General features: G+C 48.8%; 1 protein-coding gene across 2 annotated transcripts in view; it reads left to right on the top strand.

Moving 5' to 3' along the window:
* Positions 1-20,412, top strand: part of SLC6A11 (solute carrier family 6 member 11) — a 132,732-nt gene extending 112,320 nt beyond the window's left edge. For both annotated transcript variants that reach the window (XM_027042642.2, XM_027042641.2), the window contains 6 exons: positions 4,647-4,759; positions 7,817-7,954; positions 11,950-12,052; positions 12,907-13,007; positions 13,786-13,956; positions 17,938-20,412. In XM_027042642.2, coding sequence (XP_026898443.1) covers positions 4,647-4,759; positions 7,817-7,954; positions 11,950-12,052; positions 12,907-13,007; positions 13,786-13,956; positions 17,938-18,090 — 779 coding nt within the window. In that variant the 3' untranslated portion in view covers positions 18,091-20,412. The remainder of the gene's footprint in view (positions 1-4,646; positions 4,760-7,816; positions 7,955-11,949; positions 12,053-12,906; positions 13,008-13,785; positions 13,957-17,937) is intronic.
* Positions 20,413-27,675: the final 7,263 nt, after the last annotated feature.

Below are 27,675 nucleotides of genomic sequence, written 5' to 3'. Positions count from 1 at the left end.
TTTGTAGTCTTCTCAACACATAAATTTGAAAAATTAGATAAAATGAATATTTTCCTGGGAAAAACAGATTGCCACAATTGACCACATTTGATTTAGAAAACCTAAACCAATTTCCATAGAAGGAAAAAAGTTATTGAGTAACTACCCTACCAACAAAACAAAACAAAAAGCAACACTAGGCCCAGATGGCTTCTCAGATAATTCTATCAAACCTTCAAGTATCCAGGGCACCTGGTTGGCTCAGTTGGTTAAGTGTCCGACTGTTGATTTTGGTTCAGGTCATGATCTCACAGTTCATGAGATCAAGCCCCATGTAAGGCTCTGTGCTGACAGTGCTTGGAGTTCTCTCTCTCTCCCTTCCTTTCTTTCCCTCCCCCACTCACACTCCCCCCTCCCTCTCTGTCTCTAAATAAATAAATAAATAAACACAACAACAACAACTTCAAGCACCAGATAATCCCAGTGCTCTATAAATTATTCCAGAGGGAAAGGAAAGGAACATTTATATGAAGCATGAATAACATTGATACCTACACCAAATAGACAATGCAAAGAAACAAAATATCACTCATGCATAGTGATGTAAAAATAGTAAATACAATATTAGCAAATCCAAATCCAAACCATTAGAATCCAAAATCACATTAAAAAGGTAATATACCTAAACAATAAAAAAATGTAAAAAAAATAAAGCGGGGGGCGCCTGGGTGGCTCAGTTGGTTGGGCAGCTGACTACAGCTCAGATCATGATCTCGCAGTTTGTGAGGTCGAGCCCTGCATCGGGCTCTGTCCTAAGAGCTCAGAGCCTGGAGCCTGCTTCCAATTCTGTGGTTCCCTCTCTCTCTGCCCCTTCCCTGCTTGTTCGCTCTCTGTCTTTCTTTCTCTCAAAAATAATAATTAAAAAAAATTTAAAAAAAGAAGGTAATCCAAGTAGGATTTACTCCAGGAATAATGCAAGGTTGGTGTAATGCTAGGAAATCCAGTAATATCATACATCCTATTAATAGCCCAAATGAAATAAATTATAAAATTATCTTCATATATACTAAAAAAGTCTTTGAAAAAATACAATAGTCATTCACAATATAAAAATAATCGAGTAAATGGAAATTTATGAGTATTTTTTAAAGGATAAATGTGTGTGTGTAAGTTTAAAAAGCAAGTAGCTATAGTATCCTACCCATTGTATAAGAAAGAAGGAGATGTAAGAAAGTATGTCTGCTCATTTGTGCAAAAGAAATATGGAAAGGATAAACTAAAAAATGAAGAGAATGGTTACCTATAGGGCATAAGTGGACAAGGAATAGAAAGAAGGGTGGAATTAAGTAAAGATGAAAAGGAAAAAATACTTCTTAGTATATTTCTATTAGTTCTGACTCTTAGAGAACCACGGTAACAGTAACATTTCACATAGCACCCAAAATAAATGGTTCCCTTTTTTGAGTGGAATTAAAATGGAATACAAACAGTAAAAAATGAACCTAACTGCATTACAAATAAAAAATGTAACCATACTGAAGAGAATGGGAAAGAAAAGACCAAATCTAAGTAAATTTCTGAACACAGTATTTTGACTGGACACTATAAGGCTAAAAGCAAAAATCACTGTACTGTTCTCTTGTTAGTACAGGAGTATGGGTTTGCAATTCTGTAACTATTGTACGTGTATGTGGGGACTGAACAAACAAGTCAATAGGGATCATTAGAGACAGAATTTTCACTGAGGAAGAAGTTACACATGAAGAAAATGGAGAAGCTACAGTGATCTGTATTAGAATTGGAGGTATCAGGATGGACTCGTGGGTTTAAAATATATGCAGTTAGATATAGAAACATATGTGTGTGTGTATGTGTAGATAGACATACATATGTCTCCTAGCTTTGTGTGTTGAGAGGGCCTGCAAGAAATGATATTCCAGTAGCAACGAACATACCCAGAAGCCAGATCTTGATTTCTGAACACCATTTTTCAATTAAAGGAACTCAGGCTTTTTGGAGAAACAGTTGATTCTAGTGCTGGAGCAAGACATGATAAGCTGAAACATTTAGTAGTGCCAGAAAGTAAGGAAGTACTCAGAAAAAGGACAGAGGCATGTCATAAGGACACAGGAAACCAAACTGAAGAAGCTAATAATGATAGTATTGGATTGTAATCTGTAGAATAAACTGAATACCCAGGAGTCCACATTGAAATAAATAAAAATTGAATAAATGTGTGTGAAGGAGCAGTCTTTCTTACAGAAGAATTCTAATTGATAAATGTAGAAGGAATAAAGAAAAGAAACCCACTAGGCAAACCTCAAAGGAGTTATTGTTGCAAGCAAGATCTACCAATGGATACTAAAATCAGTGGGTAAAAGTTTTACTTGAAACAGGATAGTTTCATAATCTCAAAGTATCCTCACCAAGATATTTATCAGTTATAAAGGGAAACACAGTAACTTTACACTGGAGAAAACTGGCATTCACCAACCTAACCAAGTAATCAGGGTAAATATTACCAGTACTAAAGTTTACAGATATCATGTGCCCCTTTAACCTGATGCACTGAGAAGGACACAGCATCACTTCTGTGATGTTCTTGCCAAAAAAAAAAAAAAAAATGCATAACCTTAAAAAAATTGTATAACCTCTGTTTAATAATGAGAAAACATCAGACAAACCCATACAGAGGAACATTCCACAAAAGAATAACCAGTACTCGTTGAAATGTCAAGGTCATGAAAGAGAAGATGGGAAACTATTGCAAATTTGGAGGAGAGTAAAGAAATACAATCATGAAGTATGGTGTGGAATCCTGAATTGGATACTAGAATAGGAAAAAAGGACATAAGGAGAAAAACTGGTAGATAAAAAAAAAAAAAAAGGTCTGTGGTTAGTGCACAAATGTTAATTTCCTTGCCATTAAATATTGAATGCTTGCCCCTAAAATCAGAAATAAAGCAAGGCTGTATGCTGTTTCTGCTTTTATGCCATATGGTACTAGAATTTCTAGACAGTGCAATAAAGCAAGAAAAATAAATAAAAATAATTAAGATTGGAAAGGAAGGATCAAAATTGTATTTACTTATAAACAGCATGATTGACCACATAGAAAATTGTAAGAAAGCCACACACAAAAATTAATAAGTGAACTTAGTATTGCCATGGGATAAAAGGACAATAAACAAAAACCTATTGTATTTTTAATATGCTAGCAACAAACAAGTGGAAATTTTAAAAATTCTGTTCTTCACAAGATACCATTAAGAAAATGACAAGGCAAGCCACAGAGTAGGAGGAAATATTAATCATCCTTCTCTGATAAAGGATTTACATCCCAAATATATCAGGAATTCTCACAACTCAAGAAAAGGGAGACAACCCAGTAAAAAAAAAAATGGGCAAAATCAACAAGGACTTCACAAAAGAAGGCATTTGAGCAGACAACAAAGCTACATGAAGATACTCCACATCTGATAACATCAGGTGTTGCCAAGGTTGTGGAGCCACTGGAACCCTCCAACATTACTGGTAGAAATATAAAATGACAGCTACTTTGGAAATCTGTTTGGCATTTCTTAGAAAGTTAAAGATATGTTACCATATGACCCAGCAATTCCACTCCTAAATAGGATGGGCAAAGCTAATATAAGGTGGAAAAAAAATCAGATCAATGGTTGCCTGGAGCTAAGACAGAGAATGGGGATAGAGAGACCACAGAGGGGCCCAATGGGGCAATAGAAATGTTCTCCATCTTGAATGCAGTTATCTGGGTATATACACTTCACAACTCACTGGAGTTGTACAATTAAAATGAGTGCTTATTATAGGTAAATTAGACTTTAATAATGTTGCTTTTAAGAACAAATATAATAATCAGTTAATGTTTACTGAGTTTATTTTAAGTGCTTTCCATATTCTGCATCATCTTATTGAATTTTCAAAACCATTTCATTAGGTAGGACTTTATCATCCCCATTTTTCAGCTGAGGAGACAGATACAGATCACAATAAAGAATAAGCATTTGAACCCAGGCCATCTGCCTATAGAACCTGTGCCCTTGACCACTGTGCTACAGGACTAGAATATCAGGTATCTCCCCCTCGATATTAATAAAGTTCATCCTCAGGACGTGCTAACCAAGTTCTTTATTTGGAGCAGCCAAAATAAGTGAGTACAGACACAGGAAATGAAGGGAAGAAGCAAAGGAAGGGGCAGCCTGGGGTAGGCTATTCCTGCTACCCATTTGGAATCACCTGGTGCCTGGTCCTTGCCCCACCCTAGACTGACCCAATTAGAATCTGTGAGGTGGGCCTGAGAACCCGCATTTTAATAAGCCACCATCCCCACGTCTGCCCCAGTGAGAACAGTAGAGACAGGTCTATGCAGGGGAAAGTCTGTGTGTCAGACCAACCTGGGTTTGAATCCTGACCCCTGCTGACCCTTGCGTACCTTTCTATGCCTCAGCTTGCTCATCCCTGCAATGGGCATCAAAATAGTACCAACAGCTTAGGAGGGTGGCTGGGAAATTTACCTGATTTGAGGGAGAATGAGGCATAGTACCCAGCACAAAGGGGGCACTCAATATATGATGGATTCAAATAACAACTGAATGAGGGACCAAGCTCCACCCAGCACCTTTCTCTCTCTCCTTCCTCTCTAGGCCCCGGCCTGGCCTTTATTGCTTACCCCAAGGCTGTCACCATGATGCCTCTCTCCCCACTGTGGGCTGCCTTGTTCTTCATGATGCTGATCTTCTTGGGTCTGGACAGCCAGGTAAGGGGGAGAACCCAGGCTGGGAGGGCAGGGAGGCCAGACACTGCACTTGGGAGCAGCTCAGGGGCCTGATTGCCACCTCTAGGTGCTGCTTGTCAGGGCCCTGCTTGCTGTCCCCACGTGGTCTCCTCTCAGCACCCCCTTCCAGGCGGTCTCCTCTGTCACCCCCAGATGCACCTGTATGGGTCCCTCTACGTCTTCCCAAACATACTTTCCCTTACCCAGAATTCCCAACTCCCAATAAAAAAATTTTTTTTAATTGTTAAATACTTCCATTTGGTGAAAATATTTCTGACTAGTAGCACCACTTAGCAAGCAGGAAGAAATTCTCAGAGAGAGGCTTATAGTTAATGGCATATCTGAGGGCTCTGTCCCAGTCAAATCGTGGGGGACACAGGAACACAGAAAAGTACCTTCTTCCTTCCTTCTTCTCGGTGTTACGGCCCCCCAAGGCACTCCAGGATGCCACAAGGGTCCTCAGTACCACCACCAGCTCCCACTCACCCCACATCCCACCCATCTGCTCTCTTCTCATTGTTGCTAATAGGGCTCCCCCCACCCACCCTGCACTTGGCAGCCTGCCTTCCTCAGTGAAGGGTGTATAGTTAGAACTAGCAATTTATCTGTGCACGTTTTCCGTTTTCTCCTCACGAAGGCATGCATTTAATCTCACCCTGTAAAACTCACCCCAGCCTGCACTCCCAGCCCTCCTCCAGTCCTCTCCTCAGCTTTCCAGCCAGACCCCCATGGCCTCCAGTCACTCTCCAACTCGACGAAATCCACCCTTTTGCCTGCTGTTCCAGCACAGCGGGCTTTCCTGTGAGCCCCAGTGAACATCTTCTACCCAAGGCTGGAGGCTGTGCTGTCAGCCTCTGCGGCAAGGTGCTACGCCCCACCCATGACCTTGTGCAAGTCACTTAGCACCCAGACCTCATGGCCGGTGTGTCTGTCAACCCAGCCAAGTCCGATCTCCCCCCTGGATGATTTCTCAGAAACTGCAAAGCTGAGTTGCTGAAGCACCGGGTGTTCCTGCTGATAATCTTCCCTTCTATTGTTGAGGGCCGAAGCCTCGGGAGGGATTGGCAGCTTGTGCGTGACAGTGACTGTCCTGCAGTGGGAGGTGGGGGACGGGGGCCTCGGCTCTGTGAGTCCCTGGGGGTGTTGAGCGGAGCCAGCACTTGGGCTGAGACACTGTGCTAGCAAGGGAGACCCGGGGGCCCAGCGGGCAGGTGGTGATCTGCTCCCCCCCGTGTGTGCTGTGCTATGCTGGGACCACATCCTCTGTTCTTTGTCACAATAACCACATGGACCGAGGACCCTTGTGTCATCCCCATTTTGCAGATGAAGAAACTGAGGCCGTGTGACCAGCTGGGACATGCACCCAGGTTTTTGCCTCTTAGCTACCGCATGCTCTGATGTCTCTTCAGTTTGGGTCCTGGATAAACAGCCTTCCCTGAATTGCATCTCCTTCCTTCCCTGGGGACCCCGGAGAAAGGATGAGTGCAGCCAGCCTTACTGTAGAGACAGGGTAGCCTGGAGGCTAGGAGCCTGGGCTTTGGGGTCAAACAGGGCTGGGTGTGAGTCCCAGCTCCATGACTTTCACTAGCTGTGTTCCTCTGGGCTAGTCACTTCACCTCTCTGTGCTTCAGTCCCCTGCACAGTGAAGTTGGAAATACCTTTTCTGAGGGGGTAGAAACGAAAAGTAGAAAGGATATGGGTCCAACAGATGGCCCCAGGGAAGGGGGTATCTCAACATGGTGACCAGTAAAAGAATTCTTTACTCTTTTTGCTGCCCTCCCTCTTGGCAGTCCAGCACAGTGGTTAAAGCCCAGTCTGTAGAACAAGATTCCCTGCTTCCTACCCAGGCTGTATCACTGAATACCTCTGTGACCTCAGGCAGGTGGCCTACCCCCTATGCTTACATGTCCTCACTTATGAAACAGGGATAATAATAGTACCATAGAGATTAAATAAATTAGTATCTGTTAAATGCTTAGAATAGAGCCTGGCTCACCATAAGTACCATGCATTTGCCATTATTCATTATTATTATGAATTTATCAACCTTTTCTGAGGCCTTTCCTCTGTGCCACTGGAAAGAGATGAAAATCCAGGGTCCCACCTTGTAAGGGGACAGATAGAAGCAAGCACGGGACCCATGAGGTGAAGCAGAGGTGGGGGGGCTGAGGTAGAGGAGAGGAAAGGTCTGTTATGCCCAAGTTGGGGGCAAGAAGGAGCAGTCAGGAAAAGGCTTATGCAGGAGATCTGCCCATGGTCTGGAAGAACCCAGGGAGGAGGGTGACTGTGTGTTGGGATATTTGGGCTGGGTGTTGATGCTTGAGTAGGAATAGAAGTGACACCGTGCGTCTGGCCCTGTCTCAGCATGGTGGGATACAGACAGGGGCTCAAGCTGTGTTGTCTTGAGCCTGCCCGGTCTGGCCGGGCCCAGAGTCTCCCACAGCACAAACACAAGAGCTGGGAGTTGGCTCGCCTCTGATTGCTCTCCATGCATCAGAGGGGTGCTTGCCCAGCAGAAGCAAAGGACAGGGGAACTGTCACAGTCCTAGAGAATGAGGAAATCAAGCTCTGCCTGCAGACACTGACCAGAGCCTGCCACTACCAGAACACTCACTCTCAGTATAGGTACAGAGACGCCTATCTTGCCTCCCAGACAGCGTCTCACTTAAGTAGTCGACCCCAGAACAGGGCCCAGCACGTAGGCTCCTGATAGGAAATATGGGGGAGGAGTACTAGCTTTGGAGTCAGAGACCCCAGTTCAAGTCCTGACTCTGCCGCTTCCTTGCTGAGTGACCTTGGGCAGGTTACTTCCCCTCTTGGAGTTTCAGGGTCTCCATCTTTTCCATGCACTTGCTGAAGTTCTATTAAGTGCTGGGATTGTTGTTATTCTCGGGCCCTCTGTCAGTGTGAGTGTGGGAAGGAAGGTAAGGCCAGCGGGCGAGAAGCCCAGGGGTTAGACGTGTTGCACTTGTCCAGAGCCAGGGCCGCTGAGAACCGGCTTTCTCCTGGACTTGACACCATCCTCTCTGCCCCGTCCAGTTTGTGTGCGTGGAAAGCCTCGTGACCGCTGTGGTGGACATGTACCCCAAGGTCTTTCGGAGGGGCTACCGGCGGGAGCTGCTCATCCTGGCTCTATCAGTCGTCTCCTATTTCCTGGGCCTTGTGATGCTAACGGAGGTGAGCCATGTAGACACAAGTAAGCAATGTGAACATGGTAACGCGACGGTTAAGTGCCTGGGCTCTGGCTTAGGCAGGTCTGAGGTCAAAGCCCAGCTCTGGAATTGGCCATCTGACCCTGAGCAGGTCTAGTACAGGTCTAGGACTCAGTTTCTCCTCTTTGTAATGGGTTGTTGTGCAAATCATTCGAAGTTCTCCTTGAGCCCCTAGCATGATGTCTTACGCGTGTGAAGGCTCAGCTAAAGGTCACTGTGGTCGCTACCAGACAGGAGTGAAACTCAGAAAGGGAGATACTGGGTTTATCTGTAGTCATGAGCCTCTGGATGCCCGGACCACTCTCACTGTAACTTCTGGGTGAAAGGGACAGTGTTAGCTATGCACCCTTCAACCAGGTACTGCTCTTGGACTAACATTCAGAGCAGGCTTTTCTGGGACATCACTGAGAACGACACACATGAGGATGTATGGCACCTTCAGGCACTGTGTGTCTGAGCCCCAGAACCCCTTATGTATCCCTTTTCTTGCCTCTGCTGGGCCTGTGGGTGAGGAGGGGTTCACCATTAACCCCTCAAATTAAGACTCTCTTGGGGCACCTGGGGGGGCACCTCGGTTAAACGTTAGACTTCAGCTCAGGTTATGATCTCACGGTTTGTGGGTTTGAGCCCCATGTCAGGCTCTGTGCTGACAGCTCAGAGCCTGGAGCCTGCTTTGGATTCTTTGTCCTCCTCTTTCTCTGCCCCTCCCCAACTCTGTCTCTCTCTCTCTGTCTCAAAAATAAATAAACATTAAAAAAAAAAAAAAGACTCATAATACCATGTTTCTCCTGCAGCCATCCTGTCCAATAAATACTTTCTCAAGTACCTTGAGGTGGTGACATTAGGTATCTTTTCCCCCATACTCACAAAATTAGTTAGTTTAAAAAGAAAAAAACACAGAAAACTGTTGCTGGGAGACAAGAAGAGGTTTTGTAAGAAACGTGGAAAGAGAGGAGGGAATTCCAGATCCATCAAAGCGGCTGAGGTGATACTGAGGTCGGTCTGGGGAATCTTCCGCATCCTCTGCTTCTCTGCTCAGAGGCTGCCTCCTGGAAGCCTCCTCTGCTTTCCTTCCTCCAAGCACTTTGTTCCAGGCCCAGCCCAGCCTTTCTCCCACCTTAGAATGACCCCTCCAAGCACCTGTCTCTCCCCTACCAGGCTCTGAGGTCCTTGAAAACAGGAGCTGGCCTTGCCGGGGCCGGTGGGCTCTCTTCCCTTGGGGCCTCATAAGGGGCAGGCACTCAGGGCGTGGTGGCTGATTAGTGTTCCTAGTCATTGTCACATTAATGGAAGTGATAATCAGCTTTGTGCAAATGAATGGTGTGGCATTCTATCTCTCCTCTTCCCACTGGGGAAACCAGCCCTGCAGTGAGCAGGGCTTCATTAAGTGCTGATTCATTACACAAAGTAGAGTCTTTTGTCACCTATGTACAAATTGGGGGGTTAATGTGATGAGTTAAAGGGGGCTGGTGGGGACTGGGCTGCAAGAAGATAAGCCGGGCTGTGGGCGTGGATGTCACTGGCCTGGAGCAGGCGGGCAGAGGACCCTGCTGGACCTCCGGTGCTGGGGGCCCCGGGCCTCCCAGAGCCTGCTTGCCCACCCTTCAACCTGAGGGCGTGGATATGCCCAGGGGTGCCTCCTGGCCCCCAGGGAGGAGCTGACCATTCATCAGCAGATGCGTGGGCTTCACATGCTGACCTTCTGCCTCCCTGCAGGAAGATCCGTGAGTGAGCCCAGCAGGAAGTTCAGATGGCCAAATGGGCCGTGTCCACCCCAGCCTCCACAGTAATTGCCGGCGAGATCCTCTCCCTTAAGTATACACATTTAAAGTTCGGCTCTGGGGAAGAAATAGGCCACAGATTTCTTGTCTTCCACGAAGGCATTGTGGTGGAGGGTTAAGAGCACAGGCTGTGCAGCAGTCGGCCTAGGTTGAGTCCTCAGCCCAGTGACTGGCTAAAGCCGGATGACTCTGTGCCTTGGTTTCCCCCATGAACGCCGAGGACAGCAGTCGTGTCTGCCTCGTAATTAATTACACACACTGCAAGGACCAACCAGACTGAGACCCGGTACGCAGTTCACTCAGAGCCTGGTGCTTGGAGAGCGCTGCATACGCATGTATGGTGTTCATGGAAGGAGACGCTCAGGAGAGCCCTTGGGAGTGTGGTCTCTGCTTTTAACTCAGAAAGCCACGCCCACTGCTCGTCGCAGAGGAGCCTCCGGTTGGCTCCTTACTCTCACAGACCTGAATATCCACCATGTCCGGCACCGATGGGAGGCCCAGACCAGATAGGCCCAGAGATCCCCTTTGTTTCACCCCCAATGTGTTTTTAAGAACGTGAAGAGGTTGCCAACTATTCAGGAGAGAAAGATTTCTCAGGAAAGCCTGGATTTCTGGCATCTTCTAGAAAATCTGCATATCTGGCCACACTCAGACCTGCCTCCCCCAGCGACTCAACCAGACTTGTGTGTGGCCAAATAGCACTAGTCCCCACCACTTCCTGCCAACTGGGCCAACATCTCTCCCTTGTGTTACCTGTCTGGCCCTGTAGGCACTGAGATGTTGCCCCTGATGCAGCTGAAGAGATGTGAGGAAATAGTCCCAGCCTGTGTGTGGAAATAGTCCCAGCCCAGTCCAGATGTGAGGAAATAGTCCCAGGAGGAGGCCCTGGGGGCTGTGGGAGCACAGACCAGAAGCTTAATTCCAATTACGTCCCTGTGGCAGACACACAGGAGGCTGTCCAGGCTTTGTCCTGGCCTCTTACCCTCCTGTCCTGGCATTCACAGTGCCTCCCCCAAACAGACCCTCCTTCCCTTTTCGACTTTTATTTCTCCTGCTGTTGGTTGTGTTCCCCTAAGGGCAGTCACGTATTATAAAGATTTTCTGTAAGGATCCCAACCCTTCCCACACCTGTAGCTGGCCTCCCCGCCTCCCCCAGCCCAGATGCCATCCCTCCTTTTTAGGAACCTTCCCGGATCACCTTGGCCACCTGAGCTTATACCTCCCAGGCCTTTCCCTGAAGTCCATCATCACAGATGTATATACCACAGAGCTGGCCCATGCCAATCCTGCATTCCACAAAGATTGCACACCTAGTCTGTGCCAAGGCCTTGACCAGAAATGGACACAGCTGTGGACAAGCCATTCAGAGTCCCTCCCCCACGGGGCTCTCACTCCACACAATTCAACTTGCAACTATCAGGGACCTACTTCGAGCCAGGCCCTGCGCTGGCAGGAGACAAAACTGTTGTGGGGGCCTCCCCAGCAGAAGCCCAGAGCTAATAGAGCAGCTGATGGGAAAACTTGTTTTAAAAACTGTGAATCCAGAAAATGTGCTACAGAGGCTTTCAGGGAGGGCTTCCTACATGAGGTAACATTTGAGCTGAGCTTTGAAAGAACTTACCAAGCAAAAGGGAACAGCACAGAGGCAGGATGATCCCTTGGTCTGTCGGGGGGAAGCGTGTTGAAGTCAGCTGGTAGGAAGGCAGACAAGGCTGAGTGAGAGGGCAGCTGTGACTGTCAGGCTGCCTGAAGCCAAGGGGTAATGTTAAGCTGTGGAGGCACATGGTTGGATTTGCGTGTTATAAAGGTCCTGGTGAAAGCTGATGTGCCCAACATCTACAGAGAGGGAGACCAGTGGGGAGGCTGTTAGAGCCATCAGGGAGAGGGGCTGAGGCCACCTCTGGTTTTCCATGTTGTCTTTGGCATGTGGGGAACAGAGACAAGACAAACGATTGCAATCTGAGCAGCCCCAGAGGGTGGAATCTTATGGGGTGCCCAGGTGCAGAAGGGATATCGTTTGGGGAGGACAGGGAGAAGCAGTCTGCCCTGGTGGAAGTGACTCCTGGCCGATGGTAGCCCCAGGGCAGAGCAGAGGCCTTTCCGAGGCCAGCTGGCCAACCCTGCTCTCCCATGTGTGTTTGCGTCCCTCTGTCCATGTATCTGTCCTCCTGCTCTGCAGGGTGGCATGTACATCTTCCAGCTCTTCGACTCCTATGCTGCCAGCGGGATGTGCCTTCTCTTTGTGGCCATCTTTGAGTGTATCTGCATCGGCTGGGTGTATGGTGAGTAGAGGCCGGGCCCACCCACACCCCAGCAGCCTGCCGTGGTGCCCAGCATATGGACGCCTGGGGCCTGGGAGGGCTCAGGTTCTCCGTGGCTTGTCTGCATCTGTGTCCACCTCTTCTTCCTTTCCTCAGGGGCTCGGCCTTTCATACTTGTCAAGAGAGTTTCTTACTCATACACCCCTGCAGCACAGGGAGGGGTTCCAGACTCAGGCACTGTGACCTTGGGCCTGTGCTTCTCTGCCCCTGAGCCTCAATTTTCCCATCTGTAAAATGGAGTAGCCCTCACCATGTCTACAAGTAGGAGATAGTGTGGGCAAAACAACAAGCACAGTGCCTGGCCCTCAGTCAGCAGCTGCCTTGTGGTCCTCCTGTTTCCTCCTATATCCTATGAGTGGATGAGGATCTGGCTCATTGGTGATGGACACCCCCACTGGGAGCATAGCTTGGGAACAGGGCCCCCTGTGGGCTGCCCTACTCATTAACAGTCCAGCCAAGCAGTCGCCTTCAGAGCCCTGTCCCTGCCCCCATGCATGTCAGCCAGGCCCAGGGTCTGCCTCTCAAAGAGACCACCTTCTACTTTGCTCCCAGAAATGTTTCCTCTTTACTGTTTCCTGGGCCTCACTGCCCAAGGTCAGTGGTGTTCCCAATATCAGACCAGAATTCCTCCTACTGCAGTATATTCTGAAACCTCACATACATAACATCTTGGTAGCTGTTCAGTGGTAAATAAGGTCCCTGCCATCATTTGTCTGTCTCGGGCTGGGAAAAGCAAACACTTCTAGCCTTCTGTCTGAGTCTTGTACAAAAATTCTCTGGGATGTGTGTGTGGCTGTCTGTTTTATCCTGGACAGGAAGCAATCGCTTCTACGATAACATCGAAGACATGATTGGCTACCGGCCACTGTCGCTCATTAAATGGTGCTGGAAGGTTGTGACCCCCGGGATCTGTGCGGTAAGGGCCCTGCCAGAAGCTGCCTCCAGCCCGCCCACCCGCTTTTCCACTCTATCGCCACAAGCCTGGCCAAGGCTGAAACTGAGGAGGTGATGGCCCCCTGGGTGACCCTCTGTGAATTCAGAGTCCACGGCACCCGACAGCTTTCTAAGTTGGAGTCATGGGGTCAGTTTCTGGGCTCGGCCAGGGAGGGGCCTCCCTGGGATCCCAGCTCTGCCACCAGCATGCTGGGTGACCACAAGCAAGTCTTCTCCCTTCTTGAAGCCTTGGATTCTATACCCACAAGCTAAGTGTCCGGGGCCTGTCTCCGTGGGGCCCAAGGATTGTACCACGGACAATGTTTAGCTTTGCAGTTAACTGAGAAAGCCACAGAATTGAGGGTAAAGTTGGAGCTCATGCTCTGCTCCTCAGGCCAGACCCTGGAGGGGACTTTGTGAATGGATGTTTGATAAAAACTGCAGCCCTGCTGCTCTTTACCAGGTGCTTGGCATGTGAAGCATCTCAGAGCATCTTCACAAACCATCATGGTTTTGAAAGGCAACTTTAAAAGCAATGCCAAGAAGTAGCTAGGGAAAAATGAAAATCCCTGATTGGGCAGAGGCGGTGGATGGGGCTCCTGGGGGGGAAGGAGCTCCGAGCCCCGAGGAGGCGCTGGGCCCTGTGGGCGTCCCTTCCCTGTGCCCGCAGTGCTAGCGATCCTGTGCAGCGCCTCCCCTGTCCAAGACCATCACACAGGCCTGCAGCCGGGCCCCCAGGGACCTCTCCTGTCTCTCCACAGGGCATCTTCATCTTCTTCCTGGTCAAGTACAAGCCTCTCAAGTACAACAACATGTATACCTACCCCACCTGGGGCTACGGAATTGGCTGGCTCATGGCACTCTCGTCCATGCTGTGCATCCCACTCTGGGTCTTCATCAAGGTGTGGAAGACAGAGGGGACGCTGCCTGAGGTGAGACAGTCCCGGGCAGGAGGCCAGCTGGCAAGGGCAGCTCTGAGGGGGGCTGAGGCACATGCAGGGACTGGCTCTGCCTCGGGTGGGCCAAAGAGCAGGAGCAAGTCCATGGGTCTTACCTGAGCAGGGAGTGTGTTAAGAATGAGCCCTCGTGTGTCTCTCAGGGAAGCCACTGCCAGCCCCTCCCTGGCAGGTGTTCATTGTTTCCATTATGTGAGGTCATCAGTATGAGGCCTTGAGGTTGGGCCAGGTTCTCTGAGTTTCCTCATCTGTAAAATGGGGACAACAGCAGTTCCTGACTTACAGAGGGTTTTATAAGGACTTGGTGAGTTCATACAGGGAAAAGCACTCAGACCAGGACCTGGAACAGAGAGTGACCAAGTGGTAGCTTTTACTGTCCTGTTAATTCATGAAGGACCCCATACCTGGGGCAAAGGGAGGGGGAACACCTATCCCGTGTCATCACCGTGCCAGACTCTGTACATGCTGTATCTCCTTTAGTCCTCAGAGCAAAGCAGGTGCTGGCCTCATTTTCTGCATTCAATAGGTAGAGAAACTGAAGCTCGGAGAAGTTAAATCATTCAACCCAAAGTGAGCATCACACAGCCAAAGCTTAGCAAACCAATTTTTTTAAATTGAGATATGATTGACTATAGCATTAGTTTTAGGTAACAACATAATGATCTAACATTTGTATGTATTGTGATCACCACAGTTAAGTCTAGTTAACATCTATCACCCTGCAGTTCCAAATGTTTTTCTTGTGATGAGAACTTTTACGATCTATTATCTTAGCAACTTTCAAATATATAGTACTGTGTTATCAACCATAGTCACCATGTTGTGCATTATGTCTCTATGACTTCTTTATTACGTCTCCATGAAGTTTGTACATGTGGACCCCCTTCACCCATTTCCCCACCCACCCCCACCTCTGGCAACCACCAGTCTGTTCTCTGTATCTTTGAGCTCTGTTAAGTGTTGTTTGTTTGTGTGTTAGGTTTTTGTTTGTTTTTCAGTTTTTGGGTTTTTTTAGGTTCCACATATAAGTGATGCCATATGGTATTTGTCCTTGTCTGATTCATGTCACTTAGCATGATACCCTCAACGTCCATCCATGTTGTCACAAACAGGATTTCCCTTTCTATGACTGGGTAATATTCCAGTGTGTGTGTGTGTGTGTGTGTGTGTGTGTGTGTGTGTGTGTGTATACACATACACATACATACATATATATGTGTGCCACATCTTCTTTATACATTCATCCACAGATGGACAGTTGGGTTGTTTCCATGTCCTGGCTGCTGTAAATAATGCTGCAGTGATCATGGAGGCATACATACCTTTTCAAGTTAGTATTTTCCTTTCCTTCAGATAAATACCAGAAGTGAAATTGCTGGATCATATGGTACGTTCTATTTTTAACTGTTTGAGGAAACTTCAGAATGCTTTCCATGGTGGAAAACAAATTTTTTAAAAACAATCTTGTTACAGTATGTTTTATATATCCTAAAATTCACGTCAGGTGTACCATTCAGTGATTTTTGTAGTAACTTTCTGTGTGTGAGAGTCATCACCAGGAGTCAGCTTTAAAACCTGTCCACCACCCTAAGAAGACCCCTCATGCCCTTTCACAGTTTTCCCCATTCCCACCCCAGACACCATGCATCTCCTGTCTCTGTGGATTTGCCTGCTCGGGACACTTCCTGTCAGCGGCATCGTACTATATGTGGTCCCTTGGTGGCAGGCAGAGTTACAAACACACCGTGGTACTCCAGAGCATCCGCTGGCTCTTTACTCTCCTTTCCCACCTGCTGGCACATCAGATGGTTTGAGTCACTTTCTCACTCATTTAGGGAACTGCTACGTGCCAGACGCTGTTCTGTTTACAAACACTGCACCATCGAATTCTCATAGTAGTCCCCTGCGGTGGAGGCTCTTCCTGTCCCCGCTTCACAGAGGAGAAAGCTGAAGCACAGAGAAGTGAAGCAGCTTGTCCAAGAGCACACAGCCTCAGAGTGACAGAGCAGAAACTCTGAAGTCTGGGCTCTCATTGCCCGAGTTTTGCAGCCTCCTTCATCTGCTAGCCTGGCCACACTCCACTGCCAGCCCCTGTCTCTGCCCCAGTGCCACATGACAGGGATCTCAGGGGTTGACCTTTCTCTCTCCAGGACAAGGCCAAAGGGAAATGGGAGTAGTTGTGTATGCAGACACCCAAATGCAGCTCAGAGCCAGCTGCAACCAGCCTGCCTGCCCACCGAAGGGCCTAAGCTCCAGAAAAAAGCTCCACATATCCAGCCAGAAGGAGCAAGCCGAGAGGGAAAGTCCCTTTCTCAGACCTGCTCATGCCCCCCAAAGAAAGTTTCCTTGGCTCCTGCAGGGAATATAGGTCAAGGGCAGTTGGTGAATTTTGATATGGAACCAAACCATGTCCGTGGTCCCTGCCGGCCCCTGTCCAAACTTCTGTGGCCTTTGGTATTCAGGAATGCTCTATGTCGCCTTACAAATCCTCCAGAGATCAGCTCAGGCCTGGCAAGGAGGGAGGGAGGGAGTGAGGGAGGGCTGGGGAAGGAGAGGCTACTTTCCTGAGCTTCTTCCACGTCCCTAAGCTCCCGTACCTGCCTCCACAGACAGCAAGGTTCATTAAAGACAGCAGAACTGGTTTCCAGGCCTTGCCTGAAGGTTCTACCAGCTGACAGGAAGGATCTGGAAGGAATAATGGGGTCAATGGTACTTACGCCTCTGAGAACTGCTGTGAGGATAGATATCTGTGCTAGTCTGTGACAAGCTCAACTAAACTGGACCTCATGTTAATCCTAGGAGACAGGTGCCCTTGTTCTCCCCCTTTGACAAATGAGGACACTGGGACGCAGAGAGGTTAAGTTTCTTGCCCCAGTTCAGTGGCAGAGCTGTGATTCAAACCCAAGCGCCTGGCTCTGGAGCCAGTAGTCTTTGCCCCTGTCCTGTGTCAAGAGCTTAGTGCAGTGCCTGGCACACAGGAGGCGTTCAGCATGGGGGAATCGGGCTGCTTATCCCACCTGGACAATGTAGGTTCAGCCTCTTAGGCATGGCAGTATCTGCAAGAGAAGACAGAACCTTGATCATGAAAAAACAGGCCTCCCGAGTCTTTGCGGCTTCCCTGGGGGAAAGGGTTTATGCCCAGCAAGGACATCTCAAATCCTGGTATAGTGTCTTCTCCTGATGGAATGTGTGGGGTACATGTGAAGCTGAGGTGTGGGGCCCCAGGCAGCATTGTGGCAGCAGACGTGTGTCAGGAGTCTGCCTGTGTCCTCTGCTCCCTCACTGGTACAGTCAGGATGAGAGTCATGCCATCTGTGCCCAGCCCAGTGCTGGCCACTTTCCAAGTGGAATGGGGCTGTGGCTGTGACAATGTTCCCACCTTTAAGCGTGGCCAGAGGAGCACATGGCACATACCACGTGTTCCCCTGGACAGTGGCAATGTGATGACATCCCTTTTGTGGGAAATATACCCATTTATCCAGCAATCATGTAAACAGCCCTAGAGTGAGCCTTAGGTCCCTCATACAACACCCCTTGCAGGCAAGTACTATTATCCCATTTCACAGAACAGGAAAGCGCAGCTCATAGAGGTTAGATAACTTCCCCAACACAGCTAGTGAGTGGCTGAGCAGAGATTCAAAGCCCAGCTGCTCTTCTCCACCACAGGGAGGGACGAGGTGGTCAGCCCCCGATTATACCCAGTAGGCCAGGTACAAGGCTAAGCACTTGTACAAGCCATTTCCTTACTCCTCATTGTCCTCATTTTCCAGAGGAGGAAACTGAGACCCACAAAGGTCAGTTCATTAGAACAGAGCTTTAAGTGACAGCGCTAAGGCCCAGATCTTGGTCTGATGGCTCTGTGGCCCCGTGGTGTCCACCCATGCAGGTGGGAGAGGCCGAGGCAGGTGCCGGGACCCCGGCAATCCCTCTCAGACAGCTCTTCTCCTCTCCACGTAGAAATTCCGGAAGTTGACCATCCCCAGCGCTGATCTGAAAATGCGGGGCAAGCTTGGGGGAGGCCCACGGACGGTGACGGTTAATGACTGTGACGCCAAACTCAAGGGCGATGGGACCATTGCAGCCATCACAGAGAAGGAGACACACTTCTGAGCAACACCTCCACCTCGGATGCCTCTCCTTCCTTTCCTCCCCCCACCCCATGTGTGTAAATGAATACCTGAAACATGTATTTCACCTAATGATAGAGGCTTGCTCGTTTTGCACAGGATTTATTAACAAGTTAATTTTAAGGTGGCCGTGTACACTCTGGAAAGTCGCATTCCCCTCCTTGCCCCCAGTTATCATGTAAGTAACATTACAAAGAGATAATACTGTACAGGGACTAGCAGAATCTTCTGTGCTAGGATGGTGTTAACCAATGTTTTCTAGGGGGTAGGGAGAAGTTGTATCATATGGTCAAACTTTTATACTTGGGCTGTGGGGCAGGTGGGGTGGGAGTGATGCCTGTTCTCCGTCAGCCTTTTAGCTGACCAGACCGCATCCCACGCTCGTCCCTGATGAGCTGCCTATCCTCCATGCCCCCAGGAAGCCTTTGCCTTCAAATCCTGCCCTTGCCATCCCCGATCCCTTAGTAGTGGGTTTGCAGACAGCAAGGCTATGTCAGAGGAGAGAAAGTCCCACCAGACTCAGGACTCCTGGGTTATAGCCCACCCCCAACCCCACCTCTGCCCTGATCCCTCTAAGTGACCTTGGGCACTCCCATTACCTCCCTGGGCCTCAGTTTCCCCATTTCTCAAATGGGGAGGGCTGGATCCGGTGATCTCTGAGGTCCTTCCTGGCCCTGCCACATCTCTTGGGGATTCTCTCAGTGTGCCTCACTGGCTGGCAGGCCTGACCTTGATCTTGGATTATTCTGAAGACTCACTCCCAAGCTATCATCCCTGCATTGCACCTCCTGCTTATTTAAAATCAAGTTTGTTGCAAAAATGATGTGGTGTTTCCCCCTAAAACTCTAGTTTGATGCGTCTGTGAGTGGCTCCATTCTCTGGAGTCCTTCCAGGTCCTAGGCCCCCATGACAGGGCTCCTCCTGTCCTATCCATCTGCTCTCCCCCCTCATCTTTGCCTCTCCATTCTCATGGGGCTCGCTGGCATCTCCTGGGCGCTAATATTTGGGGTCAGGAAGCAGCCGCTATTCCCTTGTGGCTGTTTGTCCTGCCGCTGCCCCAGCAGGGATCTGTGTCTAGAACCTTCCACCAGCCTCCCAGGGGAAGGAGCCATAGTAGGGCCAGAACCCTGGTTTTCTCCTCTGACCCCTTCTCCATCTGCCTGTCACCTCTTCTCCTTCTTGCTGTCCTCTGCCCTCCTCTCTCTCCCCCTGTCCTACTTCCTCTCAGTCCTCCCCATCTTCTTTCCTATCACCAGCAGACCCTCTTCTCAGAGGCTTTTTCCCCACCCTGTTTTTGGGAGCCATCCTACCTGCCTCTCACCAGGTGGCTGAGAAGCCTTGGCACTTATACTGGAGGGGAGAACTGGGCTCCCACCCCTCCCTCTGTGCAGGCCTGGGGTTGCTGGGGGGTGAGGCCAGTGCTGCCTCAGACCCCTCTGCCTGACCTCTCTTCTTTAACTGGATTTCATCAACCCTCTCTCTTGGATTCTGAGTTATTTGGGGACAGGGAAGGTGCATTCTTTATCCTTGTCCTGTATGTTGCCGGTTTTATTTGATGGAAACAGGAGCTTTCTCCAAACTAAGACTTGAGTTTCCCATAGGGAACCCACCTGTTTGATTCACCCAAAACTTTCCAAACTGACAGCTTCTCTGCTCTGGCCAGCCCCCACCTGAAGCCCAAGTTTGCTAGAAGGGATGCCCAGTGCCCACCCCCGAGGCAGGTTGGGACGCCTGGTTCTGGGTCCCCTTTTGCACACACTGCCCAGGCCTGCCTGGCTCTCCCTACGCTGTCTGACCTGGTGGCCCCAGAAGTGGACCCAGGAAGATTGGGCCTTGTGCTGAGCCCTCTGCTTGTGTCTGTCCTCGGCTACTCTTCTTCTCCCACCAGGTGCCGGGGAAGGAGACTCCCCCCAGCTGCTGCTACCGATTCTCCACCTACAGCTCTGAGGTCTTGCTGGGGACACAATGCATTGTACCTGTGGCACTTAACATTTCACTCACTTAACACTACTCATGGGGCAGGGCGGAGGGAGGGCTTTTGCTCTTTGTTTTTTGTAATTTCCTACTAGTATTTGGGCAACTTGGGGTGGGGTGGGGAGGGAAATGTGGGGGCAGGGGAAATGTCATTGTGGTGACTTTTTTGATATTCATTAGAAACAATACATCCTTTCTGAGATATTTACAGAATTATTAAAAAATGAAAAAGGTTGTACTGTTTTACATAATGAACGTTTTTATTGGGTATTCAAAGGGCACACGATTGTCTGCTTACTCATTTTTAAAAATTAAAGGAATGAACACACTATATGTGGCTGTTCCCAGCAGAGTGGTATTCATTGAGTTTCTCGTCCTGTACTGTATTACCTCCACGATATACCTGCAAAACCACCTTGGTTCCATACTTGGAGGTTGCCGTTTTAACTCAGGATTACAAATTAGAAGCACCCGGGGGTGTTGTAGGAACCCACACTTCCTTTCCTTCCTCGCCATACATTGAACATCTCCTTGTGCTAGGTCCTCTACAAAAGTTGTCTCTTTACTCCTTCAAAATAGTCCCATAACAGAGGCTCCTCCCACGTATTACATCCCCCACTTTACAGATAGGGGAAATTGAGACACAGAGAAGTCAAGTCTGTCTGAACTCAAAACCCAGTCTTGAATCACTGTGCCTTACTGTCTCCATGCTGGCAGACCTGCATGTCTGAGGCAGACAAGGTAGGGTGGAAAGACATGACGATTTGAAACATGCAGCCCTGGTTTGGGCTTCAGGATAGTCCACAGAACAGTAAGATCATCCATATACAGTGTCTGCTCATTCCTGTGTGGTTGACTCTTCTGTTTAAAATCCCCGATCTCAGGATCCACCCAAACCTGTCTTGGCCTCTCACTCTCTCTCAGGCAGTAGCATCCACTCACAAGGAAAGCATCCCCACAGAGTTCCAGGTTCAGAAAATCTCTGATGGCCAAAGGGTCCCAGAGAACTTAATAATTTCATAGAGCCACAGGGATTGGTACAGTCACCTATCTGCCACCATTCTCTCCTCGTGTCTGAAAGTGTATTAAGCAGTTGGTGCAAAGCATTTAAGACACAGAGACTGGGTCACAGAAATGTGGGTCTCCCTCATCCCCAGGAAATCTGATTTGCAGACACTTAAGCTTACAGAATTGTAACCTATGGCATTATTTTACCCAGTAGACCCTGTAGCCTGCAGTGTGTGCTAGTGACCCCTGCTGGCCAAATGTGACCCTGCAGCCTAGCTCTGTTAGGCACTGCAAATAACCAGAGCACAGAGGAGGTTTGGAAGTGAAGTCAAAGTCTACTCAGACCTAGGAGATTTTCCTCTGGTTTTGGGAAAGGGGGCAGGGGAGGGAATCAGGCACTGAGGAGCTGATACTTTCTGCTGAGGGCTGCAGATTTTAGAAATTGGGTCATGTATTCAGCAGGCTTTTACTGAGTACCCGTCATGTTTCCTGCCTGGACCTAGAACTGGGGATATTAAGACAAATGGAAAATCCCCTTTCCTTGAATGTTTCTGCTCTTTCAGGTCAAGAGGACAGGTGTCCACACTCCCCTGGACAGGGGTAAGTACATGGAGAAGCTGTTCTTGCTTCCTATCCCCAGCCTTCTCCAGCTAGTTTGAGCTCTGCACTGCATCCCTGGGCAAGTCTGCCCACTTTTCTGGACTTCAGCTTAGCCATTGGGAGAAAGGTGAAGAAAATGAAATGCAGAGAGGAAACAGCTGGCTTAAGAGTCCCCTAGAGACCCTCTGCACCGTCTCAGACTGTTAAAAATCAAATGGATCATTGACCCAGGCAGCTTGTTAGCCATTAGGGAGCAAAGTCCATCTGTTGCCAACTCTTGGCTTCCTCTGCCTCTCAGGTTTGAATAAGATCACTTTACGGGGGGCGGGGGGGGGGGGAATGCACATGTACTGTTTGAGAAACTACAGGGTGGAATGTGCCAGGGACCAAGTGCTCTGGGAGTGCCAAGCATGGGGAAAGAACCCTTTACTGAGCACCTACTGTGTTCCAAGTGTCATTCCTGCATTACTTCACCAGAGCATCACAACAAATCTAAGAAGTGTTATTAATCCCATTTTCATATGGAGGAACTAAAATTCTGGAGATGGTAAAAAAATTTCCCCCCCACCTACCCAAATGATACCAGATATACCTCCTGGAAGATGAAGAAGCTGGGCTGGATCAAGGCTTGTTGGGTCTGAATAGAGCCCATGTGCCCAACCTCTTAACCAAGGATGTGGGACTTGAGCTGCACCTTGAGGGATGTGAAGATTTCACCAGCAAGAAGAACATTTGAGATGAGGGAACAGCCTGAGCCAAAGTAGAGGTAGTGTACTGTCTTTGGGGGAACATGGTGGAAAAGAAAGTCCTCCCCATCCCTGGTATACTCTTACAACTCCTTGTACAACCTCACCAGCTGTGAGGGTGGCCCCTCCTCATTCTCTCAGAGCAAGGGGGTTAAGTAACACCACGCTCCTTTGGGATGGCACTGTGCAAGTCCTGGCACAGAGTGGGTGCTCCATGGGACAGGGCCTCCAACGAACAAATGCTTGGCTTGCCATAGAGTGGGGAACCATGGGAAAGGGAATCAAAAGGCACTGAAGACCCACTCGGTGCTGAAACCATGCTGGGATCCTTCATATGTATCACCTTGCCCTCAATCCCCTTGTGGGTTGCCATGGTGTTCATTTTCTACCCACAGCCATCAGCACTGAAGAATCATTAAAGGCCATGGAGAAACGGATGATGGAGGCCAGGTGGGGAAGGTTGGAAAGTCTCTAGGAGCCTTGAAATATCTTTTGGACACAAGAGACTTCTGGAAGCCTCCATAGTTTCTCAGAAATGATAGAAGGTCGCTGGGGTTCAGTGAGATGGACAAAGGGATGTTTGGGGCTAATGAGAGGCACTGAGAGTGGAAGGGACCATTGGAACCCTGGAGACCTGCAGGAGAGGTTGAGAGGTACTGAATGAGGAGCTAGAATTCTGTGGAATCAGTGAGAGATGGAGCCTTTAGGAGTTAAGAGGGGTTGAGCATACTGGAGGGTGGGTATGGGAGTTCTTAGGGGACCACTGGAAAAAATGAAGGCTTTTGGGGGGCACTTCAGAGTTGCTAGGGGCCATAAAGAGCTGTAAAAAAGTATCAGAGCCCTTGGTCATTACTGGGGGGACACGCAGAGTTCTGGGGCCACTTAGGGTCCCTGTGGGAAGCAAGTCTCTGAGGGGCACCCTGTAGGATGCAGCCTTGAGGGAAGTGAAGGAGGGGAGGAGGAGAGCTTGGAAATGCTCCTAGAGGCGGAGCATAGATGTTAGAGCTAAGGTGACTGAATGAGGACAGGGAGGGCCTACCTGGCAGTGATGGGGAGGCCCAGCCAGAACGGCAAACATCAGGAGGCAGTGGGCAAGTTGTGCCTGGGCCCAGGACTCCATGAACTTGACCTCAGAAGAGTGGAGCAGGCTCGATTCTTCTGGAGATCCCTCACCTGGGTGTACCAATCAGCCAACACTTGGCTTTTCTTATTCTCCACGGAATTTTCTCTGCCTGCCTTTTGAGTATCTCTCCAAAGCCAACCATTTCTGGAAGGAGCAGCCTCTGGTAGTCTGAGCAGGAGCTTGGCCCCAATAGGGAAGTCTGGGGTTTTTCTGTGGGAGCCCCTGGTCAGAGGAAGAGAGGGGACAGAGGAAAGAGTAGAGCACAGGCCAGTACCATTGACCACCTGAAGTACCATTTATTCAGCACCTACCATGCACCTGGGATAGGTTCAGGTATTTTCCATAAGCTGGAAAACAACCACTTCAAGTGTGATTCATTCCCATTTTACAGATATGGAAACAGGCCCAGAGAGGTAGGGGAAGAACTTACCCGATGTCACATAGACTGAGCTGGAATTCAAAGCCAGGTGTATCAAACCCGGAGTCCTTAGTTTTTTCTCTATACCAGGTGACTATTGGGTTGGCCTGAGTCTCTTGCAGAGAAGACTGGGCCTTGGGCCTCCCTCTCCTTCCTCGTCACCTCTCTCCCACCCAGAGTCCTGGGCTCAGGCGGGCGCTGGTGACAGCAAATCAGCCACAAGGTGGCGCTGCTGCTAAACCCAAGCCCCCTCCCCATGGCCCAGGCTCTGACTAGTAAGGTCAGAATTGGACCTAGGGCTGCAGGGTCCAGAGGCTTCGCTCTGGGTGCCCAGATGAGGGACCAAGAGGCTGCCCTTGACAAAAGGATGCAATTCACCCTTCTCACCTCGCCCTATCCCTTGCTTCTGTTGGAAGCATTACCCCAACAGCTAGACACACCTGCTTTCAGCTCTCAGCTTCCCCATAATGGATGGTGGCCTTAGGCAAGTGGCTTCACTCTGACTTCAGTTTCCTCATCTGTGCAAATGGACAGAATGGGGCTTTTCTGGCAGGGCCGTTGAGAGAATTAAATGAGATAATAGTGTGCGCCAAGTGTCTGGCAAATAGTATGTTATTCTTCTCGGTACCTGGATAGCTAAGTGAGTTAAGTGTCCAACTCGATTTTGGCTCAAGTCATGATCTCACAGTTTCGTCAGTTTGAGTCCCACATTGGGCTCTATGCACTGACTTAGTGGAGCCTACTTGGGATTCTCTCTCTCTCTCTCTCTCTCTCTCTCTCTCTCTCTGCCCCTCCCCTGCTCACATTCTGTCTCTCTCTAAATAAACTAAAAAAAAAAAAAAAAGTTATTCTCACATGTCACCGTTCTCAGGATGACATTCAGAAGGGCCCCAACCCATGTCAAGAGACCCATGTCCTAGTTCTGAACTGTTTGTATGCCTTGGACAAAATCACTGTGCCTCCCTGGGCCTCAGGTCCCTCATCTGTAAAATGGGGCTAAGCACAGGAACTCTCTCATTTGGTTATTCTGTGAATTAGGTGACATAGTGGCTTTATGTCATTTGTTTTATAGAGCTCCAAATAAACAGGAAAAATTATTATTGAAAATATTAAAGTTTCCAGGAGGTTGTAGTTAGGTGAATATGCAGAAGGTGATAAGGTATGAGGAGGGCAGGCCAGCCCCTCACGGTCTGACCAGGAGTATGGGCCGGACTATGGGCCCATGTACCCACAATCACACAGGCCCTATCCTCCAGACCCTGCCTTGGTATCTGCCCAGCCTCCCCCTAGTCCTTACCTTCCTTTATCTTCCCTCAAGTCCTGCCCCCAACGCATTTGGACACAAAAATATAGGACAGAGATGAGAAAGCTACACACTGAAATATACACGGTGGTTATCTCTCAGTGATAAGGTTTGGGCTGATTTTTATTTACTCCCTTTTTTTGGTACCATCTAATTTTTCTTCGACAAAGAACATCTATTGCTTATATTCCAAAAAAATAAAAAACAAAATCAATAAAGCTATTTTAAAAAATCCTCTCCTCACCACTTAGAGGTTGGTTACAAATGAAGAGTCGGGGAATGAAGAATGATTCTGATACGGTTGGAAGAAATGGCGAGCGGGAAAAGGGAGGAGGGTGCTGCCACTACAAACATTCCTTCAGTCCTCAGGCTCCAGCCTCCCCTGGGGGATCCTGAGCCTCAGGATGTGGGAGAAGCAAATGGAGCAGGATCTCTCCTCTGGGCCACGTATTTGCACAGCATGTCTGGGCGGTCCCACATTCCAACATCTTCAAGTGTTGCAGGGAGTTCACTGCAACTGTTTGAGGAGAGAAGGAAGCAGACATGCAAGGCAAGGCTGCCTTGCTTTGTTGAGGGCTGACTGTGTGCTAATTACTGCCACTCCTTTTATCTCATCAGACTCCCCCCCACCCTATCCACACATACCCATTGAGGGAGCTAGGATTATTAGCCCAATTTTCAGAGGAGGAAACCAAGGTATGAACTTGTATATCTGAATGCCTTCTGAGTATCTCCTTTTGGGTGTCTGTTGGGACATCCCCAACTCAGTTTTCCCAATTAAATTCATCTCTAACCCCCATCTCCCCCAGTCTGTCCCTCCTAGTCTCAATAAATGACACAATCATTCAACAACTTCCTTCATTCAGCAAATATGGTTTAGCACTTGCTGTGGGCCTGCCCTCATGGAGCTTATATTCTAGTGGGAAGACAAGACAATGAGCATTTTTTTTAAAGTAAAGATATATACTATAGCAGAAGATAAGAAATAATCTGGATAAAAATAAAGTGAGGTAGAGGTATAGGGAGGACCAGGGAGTATGGGTTGGGGTTGGATTTTTAAATTGGATGGTGAGGGATGCCTGGGTCGGTTAAGCATCCAACCCTCTTGGTTTCAGCTCAGGTCATGATCTCGCAGTTTGTGAGATCAAGCCCCCATTGGGAACCTGCTTGGGATTCTCTATCTCCCTCTCTCTCTGCCCCTCCCTGTGCTTGCTCGCTCGCTCTCTCTCTCATAATAAATAAGTAAACATTTTTAAAAATTTAAATAGAGGGGCACCTGGTGGCTCGGTTGAGTGTCCGGCTTCAGCTCAGGTCATGATCTCACCGTTGGTGAGTTTGAACCCTGCATCAGGCTCTGTGCTGACAGCTCAGAGCCTGGAGCCTGCTTTGGATTCTGGTCCCCCTCTCTCTCCGCCCAACCCTGCTGGTGCTCTGTCTCTCTCTGTCTTTCAAAAATGAATAAACATTTAAAAAGTTAAAAAAAAATTAAACAGAATGGTGAGGGAATGTCTCACTGAGAAGGTGAGGGACAGAGCCTGTGGCTGTCTAGGGAAGAGCTTCCAGACAAAGGCAGCAGCATGTGCAAAGGCCCTGGGGTGAGACCTTCTCTGCAGTGTTCCCAGGGAAGCTAGGAAACCATGGTGACCGAAGCAAAGTGAGCAAGGGGAAAGTATAGAAAGTGAGATGAGAGAGTTGTTGGGAAGATCACAAAGGACCTGGGAGGCTGTCCTAGATGTGAGATGAGGGTTTTGAGCAGAAGACAGACATAATTTGATTTCTGTTCTGGTAAGTTCCCTCTGGCTGCAGTGGTGGGCTTGGGTGGAAGCAAGGTGACCAGTGAGGAGGCTGTTGTAATCCAGTAGAAAGGTGATGGTGACTGGACTGGTGGAGACAGAGAAGGGCAGACATGATCAGATTCTGGACATATTTTAAAGGTAAAGTAACGGGATTTCCTAGTGGATTAGATGTGGGGTATGAGAGGAATCAAGTGTGACTGTTGTGTAGGGCCAAATGGTCAAGTGGAAAATCCTCCTCACTCCTCACATTCAAGCAATCGGTGAATTTCCTTGGTTCTTTCTCCTCGAAATCTCTCAAATGCACCCGCTTTCCTCTGACTCAGCCACTGCCCTGGACCATCCGCCATCACCTGGACCACTGCTGTGGCCTCCTGCCTAGCCTGCCTGCACACCCCTAGTACGTTCTCTTCTGATGATAAAGCACTTCACTTATCCTGGCTGGGTATACCTGTGCCAGGGCACTTCCCACCTCAGTCACAGCCTCTGGCAGGAAGATTTCCTTCTGCCTGAGAGTTACCATCCCAAAACAAATCAGGGGAGCACTGGCACCAAGAGAAGAGGGAAAGATGCTGGGTCGCCAAAAACCCCATGAAGTCTGCC

The sequence above is a fragment of the Acinonyx jubatus genome, chromosome A2, assembly GCF_027475565.1.
Source record: "Acinonyx jubatus isolate Ajub_Pintada_27869175 chromosome A2, VMU_Ajub_asm_v1.0, whole genome shotgun sequence".
Taxonomy (NCBI): Eukaryota; Metazoa; Chordata; class Mammalia; order Carnivora; family Felidae; genus Acinonyx; species Acinonyx jubatus.
Note: the sequence above shows the minus strand (reverse complement) of the source record. Positions and strands in the feature narration are given on the sequence as shown.